This window comes from Oncorhynchus masou, chromosome 5 (genome assembly GCF_036934945.1).
Source record: "Oncorhynchus masou masou isolate Uvic2021 chromosome 5, UVic_Omas_1.1, whole genome shotgun sequence".
In the NCBI taxonomy this organism is placed as follows: Eukaryota; Metazoa; Chordata; class Actinopteri; order Salmoniformes; family Salmonidae; genus Oncorhynchus; species Oncorhynchus masou.
The window spans coordinates 51213411-51237610 of NC_088216.1; the positions used below are offsets into that span (position 1 = coordinate 51213411).

Here is a 24200-nt window from a genome sequence, read left to right on the forward strand (position 1 = left end):
CCTCCTGCTGCTCCCTCCTTCTACTCCCCCCATGGACATTCTTCCTCCTGCTGCTCCCTCCTACTCCCCCCATGGACATTCTTTCTCCTGCTGCTCCCCCCCTTCTGCTCCCTCCTTCTACTCCCCCTATGGACATTCTTCGTCCTGCTGCTCCCTCCTTCTACTCCCCCCATGGACATTCTTCCTCCTGCTGCTCCCCCCTTCTACTCCTCCCATGGACATTCTTCCTCCTGCTGCTCCCTCCTTCTACTTCCCCCATGGACATTCTTCCTCCTGCTGCTCCCTCCTTCTACTCCCCCTATGGACATTCTTTCTCCTGCTGCTCCCTCCTTCTACTCTCCCTATGGACATTCTTTCTCCTGCTGCTCCCTCCTTCTACTCTCCCTATGGACATTCTTTCTCCTGCTGCTCCCTCCTTCTACTCTCCCTATGGACATTCTTTCTCCTGCTGCTCCCTCCTTCTACTCTCCCTATGGACATTCTTTCTCCTGTTGCTCCCTCCTTCTACTCCCCCTATGGACATTCTTCCTCCTGCTGCTCCCTCCTTCTACTCCCCATATGGACAATCTTTCTCCTGTTGCTCCCTCCTTCTACTCCCCATATGGACATTCTTTCTCCTGTTGCTCCCTCCTTCTACTCCCCCTATGGACATTCTTCCTCCTGCTGCTCCCTCCTTCTACTCCCCATATGGACAATCTTTCTCCTGTTGCTCCCTCCTTCTACTCCCCATATGGACATTCTTTCTCCTGTTGCTCCCTCCTTCTACTCCCCCTATGGACATTATTTCTCCTGTTGCTCCCTCCTTCTACTCCCCCTATGGACATTCTTTCTCCTGTTGCTCCCTCCTTCTACTCCCCCTATGGACATTCTTTCTCCTGTTGCTCCCTCCTTCTACTCTCCCTATGGACATTCTTTCTCCTGCTGCCCTCCCCCTTCTACTCCCTCTATGTGTATTCCACCCCCACACCCCCCACCACAATGACATTCATCACTGTAGAAGTTGTTAATATGTCTAGTATTACTTTCTTGTGTTTGTTTCACTCAATGTTCATGCTGCTTCTCCCCTTATATTCACCCCCCCCACCCTCTCAACAGTCTTTACATTACCTCCACCCCAATCGGCATTTACTTCATTCCTCACTGCCACAGTAATATTATGTATATAGTGCTATATTTACATTGTTTTTATTACCATTTTCATTGTTTTGTTTCACTGCATGTTGGAGCTCGAAGCCTAAGATTTTCACTGTACCCTGCAATCACGCCTGCAACCCTGCAATCCTGTACATGTGACTATTAAACAATCTGAATATGAATCTGAAATGGTGCGATTGTTTCTGGTTCTGAAATGTTCTGGTCATTATGGTTGTTTCTCCGTGATTTTACACACTGTATCAGCTGGTTATCAGATAATCACCGGTTATAAAACAAAAAGTCCACCAATGTAGAACCTGCTGAAAATAAAGTCCTGTATAGATTATATTTCCAGCCAGCGACTATCGTGGAATTACGATGATGATCACACGTCCACACTTTTGGTGTTAGTTTAATCAGCTAATGTACAAAAAGGATATAAAACACAGGAAAAACGGACTTGATTTAACTGCATAGTTCCTTTGATGTGGCTCATTGTTTTAAACAATCTGTTTTTGGATTCCAACTTGTCTCCCCCTTTCCTCTTTTAGAATCCTCTGTCCCCCAGCATTGGATCCAAACAGGCTATTTACTGTATAGGCTACTCTGGAGACCACATGACAGATCTAAGGGATTAAATGACACACAGGGTTTATACGGTAGATAGGAGATCCTGACACTTGACATGTGACACAGGTGGCACTCCTTGTCTTCACACGTAGCTAAGATAATAGATTGTTCTCTGTGGAATCCTCAAAGATGGATTAGATCAGCTGTTGTGAACATTGTCATGTTGAGATAAACGTAAACATTTTTAAACACATGTTTAAACATGTTAAAACACAAGTCAACTTGGGATTCTTTGCGACCAGTGATTACTCAGGCAAACAGCACGATATTCCATTAAAAAACAGATCAAGATGTGTCACAGCGCCTCGCCTTTGAAATAGCTCATCTATTTGTATACATGAATAGTCTGTAAGAAGTGTTACACTTTTATTGACTATGATCCAAACATATCACATGCAACCCTGTGATTCTAGTGGAGAGAGACTTGAATATGATAATACTTGCATGCTCAGACCAGTGAAAGATGATAGAGGTTTCCAAACTCACTATTGCCACACGTACTGTGCAGCTAGCTTGTCCTTTTCTGCAGTCAACAATGCACTCATCATTGTCCTGTAAAACAATACAACATATTGGTTAAAACAGACTGGCACCCAGGCTCCTGGAACAGAAGAGCGGACCGTATTAACAATAAGCAATGTCTTGCTCTTTGAGATCTTTTGGCCTACTTCACTTTGTCAGACAGGTTCTGTTTAAGTGATTTCTTGATTCAACAGGTCTGGCAGTAATCGGGCCTGGGTGTGGCTAATGAAATTGACCTCAGCTTTCCAAAAAATGTGATTAACCACAGTAAATTCATGATTTAACAAGGGGGGGGGGGCATTTACTTTGTCACATAGGGCCATGAAGGTTCGGAGAGCTTTTTTCCCTTAATAAATAAAATGATCACTTAAAAACTGCATTTTGTGTTCACTTGGGTTATCTTTGTGTAATATAAAAATGTGTTTGATGATCTGAAACATTTAAGTGTGACAAATGTGCAAAAAAATAAGAAATCAGGAAGGGGGCAAATACTTTTTCACAGCATAGTATATCATCTCTCTCCCCCTCTCTCGCTCCCCCCCCCCTCTCTCTCTTTCTCTCACCCCACCTGCTCTCTAGCTCTCGATCCTTTGGACCAACAAATATGTACTTCACATTGCAGGGAAGATCAGCTGTTTACGTTCACTGTCAAGTTGGAACAGAGCTATTAAAGTAAAAACAAAATGGCTGACAGTTAATATTTTGCTGTCATTCTATTACAAAAATATTACATTTTATTACCACTATATTTCAGTGAAAGAATTGTTGTTTTAGCATTGGTGTTTTACTTAGCATGTCAAACTGCTTAAAACAGCTCCTGGAAGATATAGTTACTGTTCAAAAAACCAAATTACCAGGAGAAACAACAATTCACATACTTCCCAACCCTAAATGTGCAGCCATCACTGAGTTTGAGCCTAGGGTGTTCTACAGCTGGATAGAGAAAGGTACCTCACACTTACGTTACAGTGAGGCTCAATGTATTAGGCAATCCCAATCGTGGGGGAGCATGAAAGAGCATGATGACTTCTCGAACATAAAGTGAAACTTTTATTATTGCGACTTTATGCTATGTGGGATGAGTGCACATGATCCTATTTTGGAAAAAGCTAAAGTGCAACAGCATTATACATCTTAGCTTAAATTCCCATCAATTGTTGTCTTTTACTTGGACTGGAGTTAAGCAGTATCTAAGTGTGTGGAAAAGTTCAGGCCTGGTTAAACATGGGAAATAGATTGAGATAATATTGTATCAATATTCCAGGTGCATGAGCTTGAGAGCAGCATATCCCAGGAGGAGCAGGCCAACACTCTCCTGTCCAGGAACAGGAAGGTGCCGCATGAGCTGCAGGAAGCTTGGGAGCATGCCGACATAGCTTTGTCTCAAGCCGAGGGAAAAGAGCCGTAATACTGGAAAGGAGAAGTGTTACGGTTCTGTATTTATTTTCTTAGTCAACATTGTGTTCTGTTTCGTTGTGTTCTTGAACGTAGCCCTGTTTCTTTGTGTTCTTGAACGTCGCCCTGTTTTTCATTTTTGTTCATTGATTTCACCTGTGTTAGTTACTCACCTGGTCTCCTCAGCTCCTTATTTAGTTCAGTTCATTCTGTTTGTGCCTTTGTGAGGTATTGTTTGTTTTGACTCTACTAAGCCTTTTCCTAGCTCCTTTGTTGAGAACCAGTTATAGCCTTCAGTCTAAGTTTTGACTCACCTGCCTGTTTGCCTACCTGTGTATGACCATTGCCTGCCTGTGACCACGATTCCTGCCTTCTGTGAAGGCAAAATAAACACCTGCCACGCTCTTCGTGTGAATCCACACCATTTTCTCCCTGAGTATTCATTACAAGAAGACACTTCTCTGGGGCGTCAAAACATATTGCTATAACTGATTCACTCAATAGAACTAGAATGTAATGTATATTCTATGATACATTTGTATTCATATTTTATTCTAACAGATTAATCCCATTGATATGAATACTGTATTTATACCTTTAATTGAAATCATTATAGACAAATCACATGTTAGAAGCAAGCCAAAATGTATTAGTAAATAGATGTAATATTTTATATTATTTTGCAGGGCAAGGAAGCAGCTGACTGGGAGATGTGCCACAGATGAGACACACTTCTAGGCAGTCATATAATATGATCTTCTTGTGAAATGTCAACATTGATCTCTTAAAGTCTGTTTTCCGAAAGTATTCAGACCCCTAGGCCTTTTCCACATTTTGTTACGTTACAGCCTTATTCTAAAATTGATTAAATTGTTTTCCCCCTCAACAGTCTACACACAATACCCCATAATGACAAAGCAAAAATAGCTTTTCAGAATAAAAAAACATTTGATTACAAATAAACTGAAATATCACATGTACATAAGTATTCAGACCCATTACTCAGTACTTTGTTGAAGCACCTCTGGCAGTGATTACAGCCTCGAGTCTTCTTGGGTATGACGCTACAAACTTGGCACACCTGTATTTGGGGAGTTTCTCCCATTCTTCTCTGCAGATCCTCTCAAACTCTGTCAGGTTGGATGGGGAGCATCGCGGCACAGCTATTTTCAGGTCTCTCCAGTGTCATGATGTTGGCCTGGGAGGTAGGTTTATGACAGTCATAAATACCTCTTCCCCCCCTTTTCCTCTCTCTACCCTACTGAGGTTACATTTGCAAAACCCTTGGTTAACATAGAGATTCTGGGAACATCAGTAGGTGGGGAAAAATGAACTATATTCTGGAAGGTTGTCATCTGAGACATTCTCATCAATGATAAGATGACAAACTCTACAGTGGAAAGTCTACACAGAGTTATCGTATTCACATGAAATTGTTGTTCAATTTAAATGTTTGAATATGAAATTATTTGTGATGGGATGAAATGTGATTTTAGCTTCTAAAATGTGAGATGTGGGTTTTCATAAGATAGGGCTGCTCAATCAGTGGCCTGTTCTGTGAAGGGACATGGGCTATAAAGCTTTTCAAACACGCCCTCCTCTCCCTTCCTATATAAGCCCTTGACGACAATAGAACTATCTGTTCCGGGGATGTAGGAAGACGGTCCTATGTCAGAATGGTTCAGATAATAACTACAGAACGAAGCCAACATCAGCGTGAGCTTTGGTTGCGAATGGTATGAACTTTGAACTCTTATTCACTACAGAAGTGATACCTCCTAGCTGTAGAGTTAGCAACTGCAGCTGCAAACGCAGGTTAGGAAGGAACAGACAGAGTATCCCGTCTACCACATAACGACGTTACTACAACGTATCCATTTGACCACCAGAGACATTCTTCAAACGGCTCGGTTGGGAAAAACGGCCTTCCGTCTACCACCAACCTACCGAAGCGCAGTAAATATTTATTGCATTTTCCTTTTCCAAATGGGTGGTAATTTAGAATGCATAAGATACTGTATTTACGATAGCACAGCTTCTTCCCTTTGTTCCTCAGTCTTCCCGCTCTTTCACTCAAACCCAGCCCCTTTTCTTTTGTGTAACAAGCTGTCATATCTATTCCGCCCACTAGGGACATTTTCCTTTATGACGTAATTTGTAATCAAGTTATGATTAATTGTGTGTGTGTAATTCTGTGTGATTAGTTAGGTATTTAGTAAATAAATGATTAAACCCAATTTTGTATTGCTGATTCAACTTGTTAGCCAGGGTTCGTGCAGATGAAATAATTTACAACTTTCAGATGAGACTGAATTAAGGTGACAATTGATATTGACTGTTATTGATGTAAAATATTACTAGATCTTTAAGAGTTTATTCGGAAGGTAACAGCTCTATAAATATTATTTTGTGGTGCCCGACTCTCTAGTTAATTACATTTACATGATTAGCTCAATCAGGTGATATTAATTACAGAGAAATTATTTTATAGAATAGCATGTCATATCACGTAATCCGGCATAGCCAAAGACACGACACAGAGATGTTCGATCTGGGCTCTAGCTGGGCCACTCAAGGACATTCAGAGACTAGTCCCGAAGCCACTCATGCGTTGGCTGTGTGTCTTGGCTGTGCGCTTAAGGTAGTTGTCCTGTTGGAAGATGAACCTTCGCCCCAGTCTGAGGTCCTGAGCACTCTGGAGCAGGTTTTCATCAAGGATCTCTCTGTACTTTACTCGGTTCATCTTTCCCACGTTCCTGACTAGTCTCCCAGTCCCTGCTGCTGAAAAACATCCCCACAGCATGATGCTGTCACCACCATGCTTCACTGTAGTGATGGTGCCAGGTTTCCTCCAGACGTGGCACTTGGGATTCAGGCCAAATAGTTCAATCTTGGTTTCATCAGACCAGAGAGTCTTGTTTCTCATGGTCTGAGAGTCTTTAGGTGCCTTTTTGCAAACTCCAAGTAGGCTGTCATGTGCCTTTTACTGAGGAGTGACTTCCGTCTGGTCACTCTACCATAAAAGCCTGATTGGTGGAGTGCTGCAGAGTTGGTTGTCCTTCTAGAAGTTTCCCCCACAGAGGAACTCTAGAGCTCTTTCAGAGTAACCATCGGGTTCTTGGTCACCTCCCTGACCAAGGCCCTTTCCCCCGATTGCTCAGTTTGGCCAGGCAGCCAGCTCTACGAAGAGCCTTGGTGGTTCCAAACTTCTTCCATTTAAGAATGATGGAGGTCACTGTGTTCTTGGGGACCTTCAATGCTGCAAAAATGTTTTAGTACGCCTCTCCACATCTGTGTCTCGACACAAACCTGTCTCAGAGCTCTACGGACAATTCCTTCGACCTCATGGCTTTGTCTTTGCTCTGACATGCACTTTCAACTGTAGGACCTTATATAGACAGGTGTGTGCTTTCCATATCATGTCCAATCAATTGAATTTACCACAGGTGGACTCCAATTAAATTGTAGAAACATCTCAAGGATGATAAATGGAAACAGGATGCACCTGAGCTCAATTTCGAGTCTCATAGCAAAGGGTCTGAATACTTATGTAAATAAGGTATTTCTGTTTATTAATTTTAATACATTTACTAAATTGTCAAAAACAACTGTTTTCACTTTGTCATTATAAGGTATTATGTACAGATTGCTGAGGATTTGTATTTATTTATTTAATCCATTATAGAATAAGGCTGTAACGTACAAAATGTGGAACAAGTCAAGGGGTCTGAATACACTGTGTCTGTAAGCACTGTATCAAAAGGTGTAAGGTGACAGGTTCTAGGTCTGGGTTGAGCAGGCAGAGTGAAGCAGAGGCAGACAACGAAGGGAGTGTTTCTTACATTTATTTTAAGGCATCATTTTCCATTTCAAACACATTCCAGTTTCTAATTTCCATTCAATTGCTTTGTTTTACATATAGTAAATATCATGTATTTTACGATTACTCTAAAACCATGCTAGTTAAAATCATCATACAAACCAAAACAAGGAAAACAAAGTGTCACAGGAACTGGTGCAGCCTGGAAGGTCCATTTTGTTAAGACTTCAATTTAATCTGAAATAACCTCCATTAGCCTTGTACTCACCAAACAAAGCCCTACAAGCCCTAGAAAAATCTGGGCTCCACCACACCTCCGGACTGCATTCACCTACTGTGGACGGCCACCAAGAACACAAAAACAATTCAAATCACATGACTCAATTCTTCTTCTAGATTGCATGCAAACACGTGACAGCTGTGACACAAGCCTTGGTCAGCATATTGTTGCTATACTATATTGTTGACTTGAACAATATAACATTTTGAAAAGAGAGGTGTCTTGAATGACCAATGACCACTGAAGCAACACCTTCACTATTATGTTTTGTACATCTCACGCCGCGAAACACTATAATTGCATATGAAGTATTTTAAATTGCTAAATAAAAATAGCACTCCTTGGGGCTCGCAAGGATCTATGAAATCTTGTGCACATGAATAAGTCTTAATCATAATGCCACACCTAATATTACTCAGAAGTCAAATTTAGCCCGCCATGAGTCCATGTGATTCCCTGTTGGCTACATATGAAATGATTACAAAGTAGCTAATGTGCAAAGAAATCATGGTTCACCACTTGCTCAAAATAGGTCTTTGACCTGCTAACAGTCCTTGATCTAAATCCACAGAGGTGTCTAAGGCTTATATTGCTGTAATGAACTATTCAAGTGGAATTTGTAAACCCCACTCTGAATTTACCACGCCTCATGTTCACTCCTGAGAATCGTTTTATTTTATCTGGCTTGATATCTACAATGTTGACCAATATGGTTATGTTTGATTCATTAACTCACCAGGTCTTAATGTCTTCAGCACCTTTTCCCCACATGTTGGCATTTACCTGCAGAAAGAAGAGCAAATAGCATAAACTACCCAACCTTGGAGTCTGTACCGTGCTTTCTCTCTCACTGCCACAACTCCCCCACACGCGCGCACACACACACACACACACACACACACACACACACACACACACTGGCGACTGCAGCTGTGGGCTAAGGCTGCTTTGAGCTGACAGATTTCATAATGTAAGAAATATCAGCTGCTGGCTTTAGCTGCCATATGACCTCTGGCATGTTTGAATAGCTTTGTCATAAGGTCAATATAACAATGGACACACTGCAAACACAGTGTTAGCTAATACTTTTTCTTCTTATTCTGGTCAGGTATGTGTTTGTAGTAGAAAATGTGAATATTATATTATGTTTGACATGTTAATAATACATCATGTATTTGAATCATGTTAGGCCTGTATTAATAAGCTAATAAATAATGAATATGTTTTATTATTAAATAATTAAGACGTTACATTTTTATCATAATCATTGCTACGTATTAGCAATATGTATACTCTGCCCTTTAAAAACTCTGCCCCACATTTTCAAAAGGCATGCATTTTGATTCATGTGCTTACAGTGCAAATAACATTCAAATGAAATATATAATAGAAATGTGTTCTATAATCACAAATACAGGTTCATCTGCACACCGCTATGAACATAAATAAATCAATCAAAAACAATAATTGAAATAAATGCTTCCTTCCAAGTGTCAAGTTAAATAGATGAATCATACACTGAGTGTACAAAACATTAAGAACACCTGTTCTTTCCATGACAGAGACTGACCAGCTGCATCCAGGTGAAAGCAATTATCCCTTATTGATGTCACCTGTTAAATCCACTTCAATCAGTGTAGATGAAGGGACGGAGACAGGTTAAACAAGGCTTTTTAAGCCTTGAAACAATTGAGCCATGGATTGTGTATGTGTGCCATTCAGAGGGTGAATGGGCAAGACAAAAGATTGAAGTGCCTTTGAACGGAGTATGGTAGTAGGTGTTCCTAATGTTTGGTATACTCAGTGTATATTCACATTTTACAAAAGTGAATTGTTTGAATGACAATATCTATAAAAAAATGTATATTTTTCTGAACCTGAAGTGGCTACAGAGCAATCTGAGCGTATCAAATCTCATTTTATTTGTTACGTGCGCCGAATACAACAGGTGTAGACCTTACAGTGAAATGCTTACTTACAAGGCCTAACCAACAATGCAGTTTTTTTTAAATATAAAAAAATACCTAAAAAATATATGAATAAGAAATAAAAGTAAAAAATAATTGAAGAGTGTGAGCCTACATTAGGGTTCTCTAGAGTTAAATTGTCAACAATCTCAAAAGTGTCTGCATGAATGAGCTAGAGGCTATATTTATTTTAAGTCCTAATAAGAACCTAAGGGGAAGCCAAAGATATTGTGTATCACATTTCTATTGCAACTTTATCGCATGTGGGACCACTAAAGAATACTTAAGACACTGTCCCCATTTGGAAATAGCGTATCGTATGAGAGCATAACTGGCATCAGATGATCTCAGGAGACCTTTGGAACAATGTCTTCCGTAAAGGTCAGTGTGTGATGATCCTTTGGGCATTCCGTTTATACCCAGTGAAAACTACTACTTATTGGAGACGCGTATTTGATTCAAGGTACTTTATACACAATGAACTGGAAAAACAATCAAGCTTCTTATTTTGTTATCAGATATGCACAATCCCATCTTTTCAAATACCGTCAACTATTCAATTTAAGTGGACAAACCTCCGGCTGTTACAGCACTTAACTTGTGGCAACACTCTTACTGTCGGCGAGAGACAAAACAACCACAGCTGAGATGACAGACCTTTTGGCATCTCTCCTTCTCCTATCCATTGTGATGTTTCGTAAACATTTTAACATGATTACAATTCAACACTGTCATGTCACTAAAGACGAGGGTGAGACAAATGACAGTCTGCACCAATCTGACAAGTTTTGACACGTGCAAGACCTTCAGATATCCTCCACAACACCCTCTTAGCAAATCCCATTCATCATTCCATGCATCATTAGAGAACAGGCTTACAATTGTAACCAAAATGATTTATGAATATAATTAGCTTATATTGCACAGGTTCTAGACAACGCTGTTAACACTATTAGTTCCCATATAAACAGTGACACAACAAGTAAGGATGCTGAAGTGAGAAATGGGGCAGACGTACATGACCAAATAAAGAAGAAGTACACGTCCCAAAAGGGTGGGCTGCTTCTGCTCAGTGAACACAAATCACTCTATAAAAGAAGCCATCTATGACCACCCTTGGACTGACTGAAGGCCACCCAGCAAAGGTGAGTAAGTGCCACAGCTTTCACAACGATTTACTAGTGACCAGAGAGATGCTTATTTGCTCCTTTAGAGATACATTCTTGTCTGGTTTACTTATGGAAAAAACTGCAATCACAGATGGCTCATTTTGTACTAGCTAGTATATTTACATTTTTCACATTTGTCATTTAGCAGATGCTCTTTTGCAGAGTGACTTACAGTTAGTGCATTCATCTAAAGATAGCTAGGTGAGACAACAACACATCACAATCATATCAGGTACATTTTCCATCAACAAAGTACTTATCAGCAAAGTCAGTGCTAGTAGGGAAAGACAAGTGTTTTAAAATACATAAATAATAACGTTATGGAAACTGACAAAACTCTTTCTTTTCAAGTATCGACATCTTACCAACTTGGTCCCAGCAACATCCTACGAACTTGGGCAAAAAAAAGAGGTACATTGTGTTAACTGTATCTGGCATGTACAATGTTAGTATGGGGAAACACTGACTGGGGAGCACTTCAATTGTTTAATACAAAATATAGCCTTTACCAAGATAAGTCAAAGGAAGATGCTTAACTAGATCTTATTGATAAAATTATATAAAGAGTTCACATTTAGTAAAGGTTTTCAGAGAAATGTAGTGTAAGTAAGAACATGGGACATCATCACCAAGATCTAAAAATCAGTCAGATTCTTGTTTGTGGAAGATAATGATTAGCATTGGTATTTGTCATTGTAGATAAAGCAACTCTGTCTTTTCTTGGCAGAGGGTAATCATGAGCACGGACGCAGAGATGGCGGCATTTGGCCCGGCGGCCATCTACCTCCGAAAGCCGGAAAGAGAGAGGATTGCAGCCCAGGCCGCTCCCTTTGATGCCAAATCAGCTTTCTTTGTGGTTGAGCCCAAAGAGATGTACCTCAAAGGGGTTCTCCAGAGTAGAGAGGGTGGCAAAGCCACTGTCAAAACACTGTGTAACAAAGTAAGTAGATGTCTACAACAGTGAGAATTCTGTAGGATGGAAAATAGGACAATGAAAAATATTTTATTGACATATTCTAATGCGGTGATGGCTATGCTGAGGTCTAAACTGTGATATGAGTTAATTAAAAACATCATCTAATTGTTTGAGTAACCAGTCATTTACAAAATGTTATTCCTGTCAAAGGTTCTCACTGTGAAGGAGGATGATATCCACCCCATGAACCCTCCAAAGTACGATAAAATTGAGGACATGGCCATGATGACCCACCTCAATGAGGCCACGGTGTTGTATAACCTCAAAGAGCGTTACGCAGCATGGATGATCTACGTGAGCTTAAATGAAAGATAAACTAGCGGTCAAGACATGAATCAATGGAGAGTTGAAATGTTAACAAACATTATTCCCTTCTATTACAGACCTACTCTGGGCTGTTCTGCGTCACTGTGAACCCCTACAAGTGGCTCCCAGTGTACGACTCTGTAGTTGTGAATGCTTACAGAGGCAAAAAGAGAATTGAGGCCCCACCCCACATCTTCTCCATCTCTGATAATGCCTATCAGTTCATGCTCACTGGTACACAAATACCCATGCTACTAAAATGACTTAATGTACAGAATTGCACAATATGTTTGCAACTTATTCACACATGTCTTTCCGTTTTCAGACCATGAGAACCAGTCAATTCTGATCACGTAAGTCCAAATCAATGAGAAAATGAGGGTAAGATTATGGTCAAAAAACACAATCAACTTGCTCACTGATGGATGTTCAGTAAGTAATATTGCGGTTTAGTAAAAAAAAAAAGTAAGTGAGATTATTGAAAAGAAGAATGATAGGAGTTTAACTAATCTCTGTCTACCCACAGTGGAGAATCTGGTGCAGGAAAGACTGTGAACACTAAACGTGTCATCCAGTATTTTGCGACAATCGCAGTGGCTGGAGGCAAGAAGGAGCAAACAGCGGCTGCTACTTCTGGGAAAATAAAGGTCAGAAACATTACTGTAGCCTAACAAATCTAGTATAAAGGGGTTGTATGCATCAAAGATCCAGTATGTAGGCATCATCAAAACATGACTAAATGTGATGACATCTCTAGGGGTCGCTAGAGGATCAAATCATTGCAGCCAACCCCCTACTGGAGGCTTATGGTAACGCCAAGACCGTGAGAAATGACAACTCCTCACGCTTTGTAAGTATAAAAAAATGCATTTTTGTATTTGTGAGCTTTCTTAGTTTCAAAGGGTTGTATACTGATGGATATCTAATGAACCTTTTAGGGTAAGTTCATCAGAATCCATTTTGGAACAACTGGAAAGTTGGCCTCTGCTGATATTGAAACATGTAAGTGCTTCATGATCAGTGTATCTTTATCCAGTTGTGATTGACAAGTGTAAAAGACTCCTGCTCATACAAACACGTATGCTACAGATCTGCTGGAGAAGTCTAGAGTGACATTCCAGCTGTCTGCTGAGAGAAGCTACCACATCTTCTATCAGCTCATGACTGGACACCAGCCACAATTGCTGGGTGAGAGACAAATACAGAAATATGACATGGAATAAATAAGGTCAACAGTAAATACATTCTACATTCGTAATAGTAACTGTGCGAAATAGTTTTTTGTAATTATTGTGTTCATTATTCCAGAGGCACTTCTGATCACCACCAACCCCTATGATTATCCCATAATCAGTCACGGTGAAATCGCTGTCAAGAGTATTGATGATACAGAAGAGTTCATCGCCACCGATGTAAGTTAAAAAAAAACTACAAATGTAGGAAAAACATCATTGCATGATATAACAGAATATTAGAAGCCAACGTTTCTCTAAAAAACATGAACATGTCTAAAAAGTTGATAAAAAGCAACTTGTATAATGACTGTATGCCTTTCGAAAACACATGTTAACTGATATCGTAGCTTATATTTTAATAAAGCATGACAGTCAGTAACATTGCATTCTATCAAGATTCCCTTAAACTTTTCTGGAGAACATTTTAACAATCTGTATCATTGTGTTACTGAAAACATTACTCAAACATTTCTTAAAATCTCCATAGACGGCCATTGACATTTTAGGCTTCACTGCTGAGGAGAAGATTGGCATCTACAAGCTGACTGGTTCTGTGATGCATCATGGGGCAATGAAGTTCAAGCAGAAGCAGCGTGAGGAGCAGGCTGAGCCTGATGGCACTGAGGGTGAATATCAGAATAAAATTAGAAAATGGAAAAAATGGACAACCAACCTACCTTATCTCTTGCCATATCAACTGTACTCAACTGTTGGAAGCCTTTGAAATGGTCAAGGTTAATTTTCTAGGTTCTTCCAGCCTAATTTAAATAGCCTAATTTACAGGTTTAAGCAATGTATCAAAAAATTATGTTTAAAGAGCGTAACATTTTCTCTCCTTACCAGAGGCTGATAAAATCTCCTACCTCATGGGCCTGAACTCCGCTGACTTGCTCAAAGCTCTGTGTTACCCCAGAGTGAAGGTCGGGAATGAGATGGTGACCAAGGGGCAGACTGTACCACAGGTAGAATCTTTTAGACTATTCTCAATTATTGTACACAAGGGAGATTTGCAAAATTAAAATGAACGTGAATTTTATGCAGGATAAAAACAAATCTATTTTTTCCTGTAGGTGAACAATTCAACTATGGCCCTCTGTAAATCAGTCTATGAGAAAATGTTCTTGTGGATGGTCGTCCGTATCAATGAGATGTTAGACACAAAGCAGGCCAGACAATTCTTCATTGGTGTGCTGGACATCGCTGGATTTGAAATATTTGATGTGAGTATTTGTATACTGTAAATTCAGCATGTTGCTGTTCAGCTCATCCTGCTACTTGAAAACAATTTAACCAATAGTAGACATTATGCCTTTACAATATCTACTGATCAAAATATGAACTAGCAGTCATGTTGGGTAACTCTTGACTTTCAACGTTTCTGTATTTAAACATTAGTACAACAGCTTGGAGCAACTTTGCATCAACTTCACCAATGAGAAACTACAACAGTTCTTCAACCACCACATGTTTGTACTGGAGCAAGAGGAGTACAAGAAAGAGGGAATTGAATGGGAGTTCATTGACTTTGGGATGGACTTGGCTGCCTGCATTGAGCTTATTGAGAAGGTAGGTGAAATCTTAAGAAAGCAGACAATACAATAAAAGGCATGGCTGCTTAACAGTTAAATATTTCACATCTTGTCACCCACAGCCAATGGGCATCTTCTCCATCCTTGAAGAGGAGTGCATGTTCCCCAAGGCTTCAGACACTACCTTCAAGAGCAAGCTGTATGACCAGCATATTGGTAAAACCAAAGCGTTTGAGAAGCCTAAACCTGGGAAAGGCAAGGCTGAGGCCCACTTTGCCCTGGTGCACTATGCCGGCACTGTGGACTACAATGTCACAGGCTGGCTGGACAAGAACAAGGACCCCCTGAATGACTCCGTTGTGCAATTGTACCAGAAGTCCTCAGTCAAACTGTTGGCTATGCTGTATGTAGGAGCAGCAGCTTCACAAGCAGACGGTACATCCCATAGTATCTAGAATTGCTCATACTACAAGATGAGACTATATCTACCCCTTCCCTTGTTATATAGTTTATGATTATAAAAGAATTGCGGTTAAAGTGGTCATTTGAGTTAAACTGATGGCATTGGTATTACTGGAAATCTCAGTACACTGGATTTATTTATGATTTTATTATATATATATATATATATATATATATATATATATATATATATATTTACATTTATATATATATAAATATACAATACAATACAGTATTATTTAATGACCCACTGTATATAATGTACATTTGTGAGTCAATATTAGTGTTCAGTCAGTGAAATCATGTAAAAGTCTAATTGGAATAAGAATATAACTGGCCTAACACATTTGTAAACAGATGCAGCACGAGGAGGAGGAGGCAAGAAGAAGAAGGGTGGTTCCTTCCAGACTGTGTCTGCTCTGTTCAGGGTATTTAAATGTATATTATCCTTTATTATGATGATGCACTACAGTGCAATACTTTGTCAAATGAAAATTTTGGGGGCTAGTTGGTCATTATCATCTTGTATTTCATTTTTTGGTTATGATAAGGTAAAACAGGTGTACTGTATAACATCTCTTTCAGTTGTTCATAGTTGATATTCTTTAAAATGTGGCTTGAAATTTAAAAGTGTCAAACACAACTTTGTTTATTATAGAATCTCACAACTCACACATTTTCCAATCCCACAGGAGAATTTGGGCAAGCTGATGACCAACTTGAGGAGTACCCATCCTCACTTTGTGCGCTGTTTGATTCCCAATGAATCAAAGACACCAGGTCTGGGCTCATTGTCAAGTATTTTAATACACGTTTATAAAGATTCTGAGAAAATAAGGCTCCTTTGTTGTACTGGTTAACTTGAGGAAAGTCGTGGAACATGCTACTTTCTTGTCGTTAGGTCTGATGGAGAACTTCCTGGTCATCCACCAGCTGAGGTGTAATGGTGTACTGGAAGGCATCAGAATCTGCAGAAAGGGCTTCCCCAGCAGAATCCAATATGGTGACTTCAAGCAGAGGTAATTCATGTTCAGTAAGGGAAAATGACAACAAGATTTCCAAGTACTTCTTTCATAACCACATCAAATACACATTTATTTGGTGATGTATTTTTTTTATATCTCCCTTAATCATAATTTCAGATACAAAGTATTGAATGCAAGTGTCATCCCTGATGGACAATTTATTGACAACAAGAAGGCTTCAGAGAAGCTCCTGGGATCAATAGATGTGGACAAGAGCCAGTACAAGTTTGGGCACACCAAGGTAGAGCAATAGACAGCACCATCACTTTTCCCACAAAAAAACAACAACCGTTGAGCTCAATCAAAAAAACAAAAACTAGTTCTATATTTTCTATATATATATAATCAAGGTACATATTCCTACAGGTGTTCTTCAAAGCTGGTCTGTTGGGTACTCTGGAGGAGATGCGAGATGAGAAACTGGTTACTCTGGTGACCATGACTCAGGCCCTGTGCAGAGGTTACGTCATGAGGAAAGAGTTTGTCAAGATGATGGCGAGACGGTAGCTACACTACACATTTTAAAGAGTACATATTATTGAGCCAGTGAAGAGAATCCCCCCCCAAAACTATTTATTTTATGATTATTATTTACAGAGAAGCAATTTACTCCATCCAATACAACATCCGCTCATTTATGAACGTGAAACACTGGCCATGGATGAAGCTGTACTTCAAGATCAAGCCTCTTTTAAAATCAGCAGAAACTGAAAAAGAGATGGCTGCAATGAAGGAAAACTTTGAGAAAATGAAGGAGGATCTGGCCAAGGCATTGGCCAAGATAAAAGGGCTTGAGGAGAAGATAGTTTCTCTGTTGCAGGAAAATAATGATCTGCAGCTACAGATAGCAGCGGTAAGTTAATAAATTGCCTGTTTAATACAATTCTTGTTCACGGCATTTTATTGGCCTTTGACTTCCGTGTTGCCTCATTTATGTTGTGCCTGTTGTAGGAAGAGAATACTCTCTGTGATACTGAGGAAAGATGTGAGGGACTCATCAAGAGTAAGATCCAGATGGAAGCCAAACTCAAAGAGACATTTGAGCGGCTGGAGGATGAGGAGGAGCTCAATGCTGAACTGACTGCCAAGAAAAGGAAACTGGAGGACGAGTGCTCTGAACTAAAGAAAGACATTGATGACTTGGAGCTCACCTTGGCCAAAGTGGAAAAGGAGAAACATGCCACTGAAAATAAGGTTTACCATTTATTATAAGCCATGACTTTTTGCATTAATTTTAAATGTAAAAGACAGAGCATTGATGATTTGAGATTAAATAATTCAATTTAGGTTAAAAACCTGACAGAGGAGATGTCTTCTCAAGATGAGAGCCTTATCAAGTTGACGAAGGAGAAGAAAGCCCTCCAAGAGGCGCACCAGCAAGTCCTTGATGATCTCCAGGCTGAGGAAGACAAAGTCAACAATCTGACCAAAGCCAAGACCAAGCTTGAACAGCAAGTTGATGATGTAAGAGATGTGACAACCTTAAAACAGCTTAATATTACCATCACAGGAAATACAATAAATTAACAGTTAACCAAATATTGTGAAACTGTTCTTGTGTGGTCTAGTTGGAGGGTTCCCTTGAGCAAGAAAAGAAGGTCCGCATGGACCTTGAGAGAGCCAAGAGGAAGCTTGAAGGAGATCTGAAACTGGCCCTGGAGTCCTTGATGGACCTGGAGAATGACAAGCAGCAGTCTGATGAGAAGATCAAGAAGTACATTTAAAATATAAACAGTTGTTGAACCATTCTCTCAGAACTGATCGCCTGGTACATCTTTTAATATATATGTTTTATTTCAAACAGGAAGGACTTTGAGACAAGCCAACTTCTCAGCAAAATTGAAGATGAACAGGCATTGGGTGCTCAGCTTCAGAAGAAAATCAAAGAACTCCAGGTGAACTGTCGATTCAACATACCACACTGAATAAGATTCATGGGATAGATTCACTATCTTCCGAATTGCATGTTTTAAGCAAATAAACATTTAAGTACATTATATATTTCAGGCCCGTATTGAAGAGCTGGAAGAGGAGATTGAGGCTGAACGTGCTGCACGGGCAAAGGTTGAGAAGCAGAGGTCTGATCTCTCCAGGGAACTTGAGGAGATCAGTGAAAGGCTTGAAGAAGCTGGAGGTGCAACATCTGTCCAGATTGAGATGAGCAAGAAGCGTGAGGCTGAGTTCCAGAAGCTGCGTCGTGATCTTGAAGAGTCCACCCTGCAGCATGAGGCCACCGCTGCTGCTCTCCGTAGGAAGCAGGCCGACACTGTGGCAGAACTGGGAGAACAAATAGACAACCTCCAGCGTGTCAAGCAGAAGCTGGAGAAGGAGAAGAGTGAATTAAAAATGGAGAGTGATGACCTCTCCAGCAACATGGAAGCTATCGCCAAGGCAAAGGTGGGAGATGATGTGGTTGCCAGAATATATATATAAAAAATATAAATACACTTATCAAAAAGCATGAAAAATTGCTCGATAACCTGTTGAACCTTGTTTATAGGGTAATCTAGAGAAAATGTGCCGAAGTCTTGAGGATCAACTAAGTGAATTGAAGACAAAGAATGATGAGCATGTCCGCCAACTTAATGACATAAATGTTCAGAGAGCAAGGCTTCTGACTGAGAATGGTGAGTTTAAAATGAAAAGTTTGTATTTCTGTTTGTTTTCCATAATACCAAAAAAGCTAACTTCCAACTTTCTCTGTCTCAATCAGGTGAACTTGGTCGTCAGATGGAGGAGAAAGAGTCTCTTGTTTCCCAGTTGACCAGGGCCAAGCAGACTTTCACACAGCAGATTGAGGATCTCAAAAGGCAGATTGAAGAGGAAGTGAAGGTTCAATGCCATCTTCTACTATACTGCATCTTTGTGATTCATATAAATGTTATATTTGGCTTAAGTGCTCAATTTGACTCCCCCCCCCCATACTGTTGACCATTAGGCCAAAAATGCCCTAGCCCATGGTCTGCAGTCAGCCCGCCATGACTGTGATCTGCTTCGGGAGCAGTATGAGGAGGAGCAGGAGGCCAAGGCTGAACTGCAGCGGGCATTGTCCAAGGCCAACAGTGAGGTAGCTCAGTGGAGATCCAGATATGAAATTGATGCCATTCAGCGCACTGAGGAGCTTGAGGATGCCAAGTAATTGAAAAACATTCTACCACTCTTCATACTCACCAAAGTACCTACAATAGCTAAAAGCTGAGTTTTTTTCTTTTGACAGGAAAAAGCTTACTCAGCGCCTGCAAGATGCACAGGAGGCTGTTGAAGCAACAAACGCCAAGTGTGCTTCTCTGGAGAAGACCAAGCAGAGACTCCTGGGTGAAGTGGAGGATCTCATGATTGATGTGGAGAGAGCTAATGCTTCAGCTGCCCAGCTTGACAAGAAGCAGAGGAACTTTGACAAGGTAATGTTTTGACAAAGATGTGAATGAAACACAGTAAAATCTATGCATTTAATCTTGTGTATTAATTTACTTAACTGTTTTCCCAGGTTCTGACCGAGTGGAAGCAGAAGTATGAGGAGGGCCAGGCAGAGCTAGAGGGGTCTCTGAAAGAGGCCCGCTCTCTCAGCACCGAACTGTTCAAGATGAAGAACTCCTATGAAGAATGTTTGGACCACCTGGAGACACTGAAGAGGGAGAACAAGAACCTGCAACGTATGGGGAAATAAAAATAACGACAACAAAACATGTCAGTGCACCGTTTATGCTGTGTGGATACAAATCTACAATGTTGTTCATTTACCTCCCCTTTTCATTTCAATAGATGAGATCTCTGACCTGACTGAACTGGTCAGTGAGTCTGGAAAGACCATCCATGAGCTGGATAAGGCAAAGAAGACAGTGGAGAATGAGAAGGCAGAAATCCAGGCTGCGCTAGAGGAAGCAGAGGTAGACCCCACAAGAGTTTTTATGTCAACAAAGTCATCATGATGATATACATGTCATACCTAGATCCCTACATTACTTTGGTCATTGTTCATTTCTATTATTTAGGGCACACTGGAACATGAGGAATCCAAGATTCTTCGTATACAGCTGGAGCTCAACCAGATCAAAGGTGAAGTTGACAGGAGGCTGGCAGAGAAGGATGAGGAGACAGAGCAGATCAAGAGGAACAGCCAGAGGATGATGGACTCCATGCAGAGCACTCTGGACTCTGAGATCAGGAGCAGGAATGATGCCATGAGAGTCAAGAAGAAGATGGAGGGAGACCTCAATGAGATGGAGATTCAGCTGAGCCATGCCAACCGCCAGGCTGCTGAAGCCCAGAAACAGCTGAGGAACGTCCAGGGAGCACTCAAGGTATATATACTTTATTTTTGTATGGAGTCCCAAATGAATTGTTCTTTCTCTTTAGATGATGTTCGAATACATTTTCCTCTAAACCTCAGGATGCACAACTGCAACTTGATGATGCCATACGCGTCGCAGATGACATGAAGGAACAAGTAGCCATGGTGGAGCGCAGGAATAACCTGATGATGGCTGAGATTGAAGAACTGAGGGCTGCCCTGGAGCAGACAGAGAGAGGCCGCAAAGTGGCCGAACAGGAGCTGGTTGATGCCAGTGAGCGTGTTGGACTGCTGCACTCTCAGGTACATATAAAATATTAACTTTCTCTCAGTTACAAATCGGGAGAGGTACAATCAAGTTTTGGCATGTGATTAAATGCCCCCCATTCATTCAGAATACCAGCCTCATCAACACTAAGAAGAAGCTGGAGGTTGACCTTAATCAGGTCCAAGGTGAAATGGAAGACACTGTCCAGGAGGCAAGAAATGCAGAAGAGAAGGCCAAGAAGGCTATTACTGATGTAAGTTTCATTTTCTTCCTTCTGTATCTATTTTGTTCAGATCCATTAGAATTGTATTGAGTAATAATTACAATACCTCAGAATGAAATCAAAAATAGTTTGGACATTTAATTTACATACACAATCAGCAAGTATTACATACTTTACCCTTTACAAGTACTGCAGAAGTGTTCATATAATCAATGTACAAAACATACTATTCCAGGCTGCCATGATGGCAGAGGAGCTGAAGAAGGAGCAGGACACCAGCTCTCACCTGGAGAGGATGAAGAAGAACCTGGAGGTCACAGTGAAGGACCTGCAGCACCGTCTGGATGAGGCTGAGAATCTGGCCATGAAGGGCGGAAAGAAGCAACTCCAGAAACTGGAGGCTAGGGTATGTACTATATACTACAGCATATATGGATCTAGAGCAAGCTACATTATATATGAAACCTTAACTGATAAAAAATGGAACTCCTATATGTAAGGTCCGTGACCTGGAGAGTGAAGTTGATGCTGAACAGAAACGTGGAGCTGAAGCTATTAAAGGTGTTCGTAAATATGAGAGGAGAGTCAAGGAGCTCACCTACCAGGTACAACCATGAATCTTGATAATAAAAAAACAAGATATTGTATACTGCACTGGACCATTTGAAATCGAAATGTCAATCTCTTGTAAACTGTGCAGACCGAAGAGGACAATAAAAATGTGAGCAGGCTGCAAGATCTGGTGGACAGGCTTCAGTTAAAAATGAAGGCCTACAAGAGAGCGGCTGAGGATGCTGTGAGTATGATACTCAATGACAGATTTTTAAAGTAATGGTGGCATAATAAAAAACAGAATTTTGGTACTTATTTAAAAATGTTCAAACAAATGAATAACTAACTATATGTTAGGTACTTATAGGTACTTGTTTCAAGGAATCCTTAATAAATCAAGTTTGGTATTAGGTAATAATAATGTAACAGAGGAAGTTGTTACTAATTAAAGCAGACTGTAGATAAAGTAAAGTAGTGATCCTGTGCGGCTCAGTCGGTAGACCATGTCGCTCGCAATGCGAAGGGTCGTGGGTTTGAATCTTCTGGGGCCACATTTTACATATGGGTGGCCCCAGAAGATTCAATCCCATGACCCTTTGTGTTGCAAGCGCCATGGTCTATTCCCTAATAGCAAACTTAATTTATAGATTGACTGTTAATTGCTTTGGATTAAAGCATCTGCGCATATATTATAATATTATAAATTGGCCTCGTAAATAATGATGGTTATTGGAAAAGATGGAAATCTATTTGGTACATATAAAATCGTATCTAAGGTACAGCTTGCAGTAAAAGAATCAAGTTTACTGAGACCTTTTACCATGTAGTTGGTTTCTGTTGTACTTTTGGTATGATCATTACTTCTTTATTTATAAGATTTTGAGGATGATAAGGTAAACAATTCATGAGAAGTTTGAACGTTGCATGTTTTGCCAAAAAAATGCAGCATCATTGTTGAAATGTGTATTTGCAATCCTACAGGAGGAGCAGTCCAACATTCACCTGTCCAGGTACAGGAAGGTGCAGCATGAGCTGGAGGAAGCTCAGGAGCGTGCCGACATCTCTGAGTCCCAGGTCAACAAGTTGAGAGCCAAGAGCCGTGAAATTGGTAGCAAGGTACGATTACATTTAACGACAGTTATAAAAAATTGTGTTTTTGTTTGTTAACAAAGAATTTGTGGAGTGGTTGAAAAACAAGTTTTAATGACTCCAACCTAAATGTATGTTACTTCCGACTTCAACTGTATACTGTAATACATTGCGATGCAGCAAATGGTTAATATATAAGCTATAAAAATCCCATTATGGTAAAGTATAAGCAAGATGTTTTTTACAATTCTTTTCACATTCTTTTCCAGGGGAATGTGGCTGAAGAGTGAGGGACGAAGTCCAGATGAGACACATTATCAACAAGTCATACAATATGATTTTTGGTGAAAATGTTCTCATGAATCAAAAATAAATCTGCAAACCATATCCATACAGTGTCAATTGTTTTCATACTTTATCATTGAAATGAATTGTGTCACACAAACACCTTCTTCCTCGGATATCACTGATTGAACCACTAATGCATGCCTGATGATGTCGTATTCCTCCTAAACATCGTCACACAGTTACATTAGTCAGTGCATTATCACCGCTCCTGCTGCTGTATTGACATTTGATTAATAAAACTGTAGCTATTATTGTTTTGACTTCTTGTAATTTAGCTCCACATGCATAAATTCAGCTTTCGTCTTTTCATATACAGTATAACAGCCTGTGAACAACAGACCACCTGGTGTCCCTTTCAGTGTATAGCTGAGCTATGCCAATATGGGGTCCTTATCAGTGCTTTGACAAAACTGGTATTCCTTTGTTTTCCCACAAATACTATGTCAAAGTATCATACATCTGTAGGTCTGGGGGGGGGGGGTCATTTCTCCTCTAAAACCTCAAGATAATTCGGATGTATTTTACTGCCCCCTTTTTTTAACGGCACAACATATCATTCAGGAAAATATGCTCACATGAGGTTCGTTGAAGTGGCTATTGCACCTATCTGATGGTGAAAACTACATGAAGGAAGAAAGACACTGAAGAAAGGCACTGAGAGATCCTCATCATACCACAACTTGCACTACAGTCTCATCTTCCACACCACATTCTTAGTGTTATACAGTGTGCATGCCTGTATGAGGCCAAGTGCAGATGCTGCAGCAAATAACTGTTTCCGAAAGGAACTGACTTTGCCAACTTCGTCCCATTTTTCTACTAAGAGTGTCATGTCAATTCATTGGCCATGTTAAAACAATAGTTTGATAAGGTGTTTTACCAATTAATCATGCAAGCATTTTACCAAATGTTAGTCATACTGTACTCAGCGATCAAGGACATGCACTGTTTTTCTAATTTGTCATTTAATTAATTAACT

General features: G+C 40.2%; 1 protein-coding gene across 1 annotated transcript; it reads left to right on the plus strand.

Moving 5' to 3' along the window:
- The first annotated feature begins 10862 nt into the window (after positions 1 to 10862).
- On the plus strand, positions 10863 to 23260 carry LOC135539794 (myosin heavy chain, fast skeletal muscle). Its single transcript, XM_064965916.1, has 41 exons — positions 10863 to 10893; positions 11269 to 11328; positions 11645 to 11857; positions 12044 to 12187; positions 12277 to 12433; positions 12525 to 12552; positions 12726 to 12846; positions 12957 to 13049; positions 13138 to 13201; positions 13289 to 13387; positions 13508 to 13611; positions 13922 to 14060; positions 14278 to 14396; positions 14505 to 14654; positions 14830 to 15000; positions 15086 to 15398; positions 15783 to 15853; positions 16118 to 16205; positions 16327 to 16444; positions 16568 to 16691; positions 16817 to 16953; positions 17048 to 17303; positions 17402 to 17644; positions 17738 to 17914; positions 18019 to 18164; positions 18255 to 18345; positions 18458 to 18847; positions 18951 to 19077; positions 19164 to 19282; positions 19389 to 19585; positions 19668 to 19851; positions 19938 to 20103; positions 20213 to 20337; positions 20443 to 20751; positions 20841 to 21044; positions 21137 to 21262; positions 21468 to 21638; positions 21733 to 21837; positions 21933 to 22028; positions 22766 to 22900; positions 23143 to 23260. Exons 3-41 carry the CDS (start codon positions 11654 to 11656, stop codon positions 23161 to 23163), a joined length of 5832 nt encoding a protein of 1943 aa, XP_064821988.1. The 5' UTR covers positions 10863 to 10893; positions 11269 to 11328; positions 11645 to 11653; the 3' UTR covers positions 23164 to 23260.
- Positions 23261 to 24200: the final 940 nt, after the last annotated feature.

Bases quoted from the DNA above. Each gene is read 5' to 3' on its own strand.
- LOC135539794 (XM_064965916.1), top strand. From the start codon at position 11,654: ATGAGCACGGACGCAGAGATGGCGGCATTTGGCCCGGCGGCCATCTAC. The intron at 13,612-13,921 runs GTAAGTTAAAAA...AAATCTCCATAG, and splicing joins AAGAGTTCATCGCCACCGAT to ACGGCCATTGACATTTTAGG. The intron at 21,639-21,732 runs GTATGTACTATA...CCTATATGTAAG, and splicing joins TCCAGAAACTGGAGGCTAGG to GTCCGTGACCTGGAGAGTGA.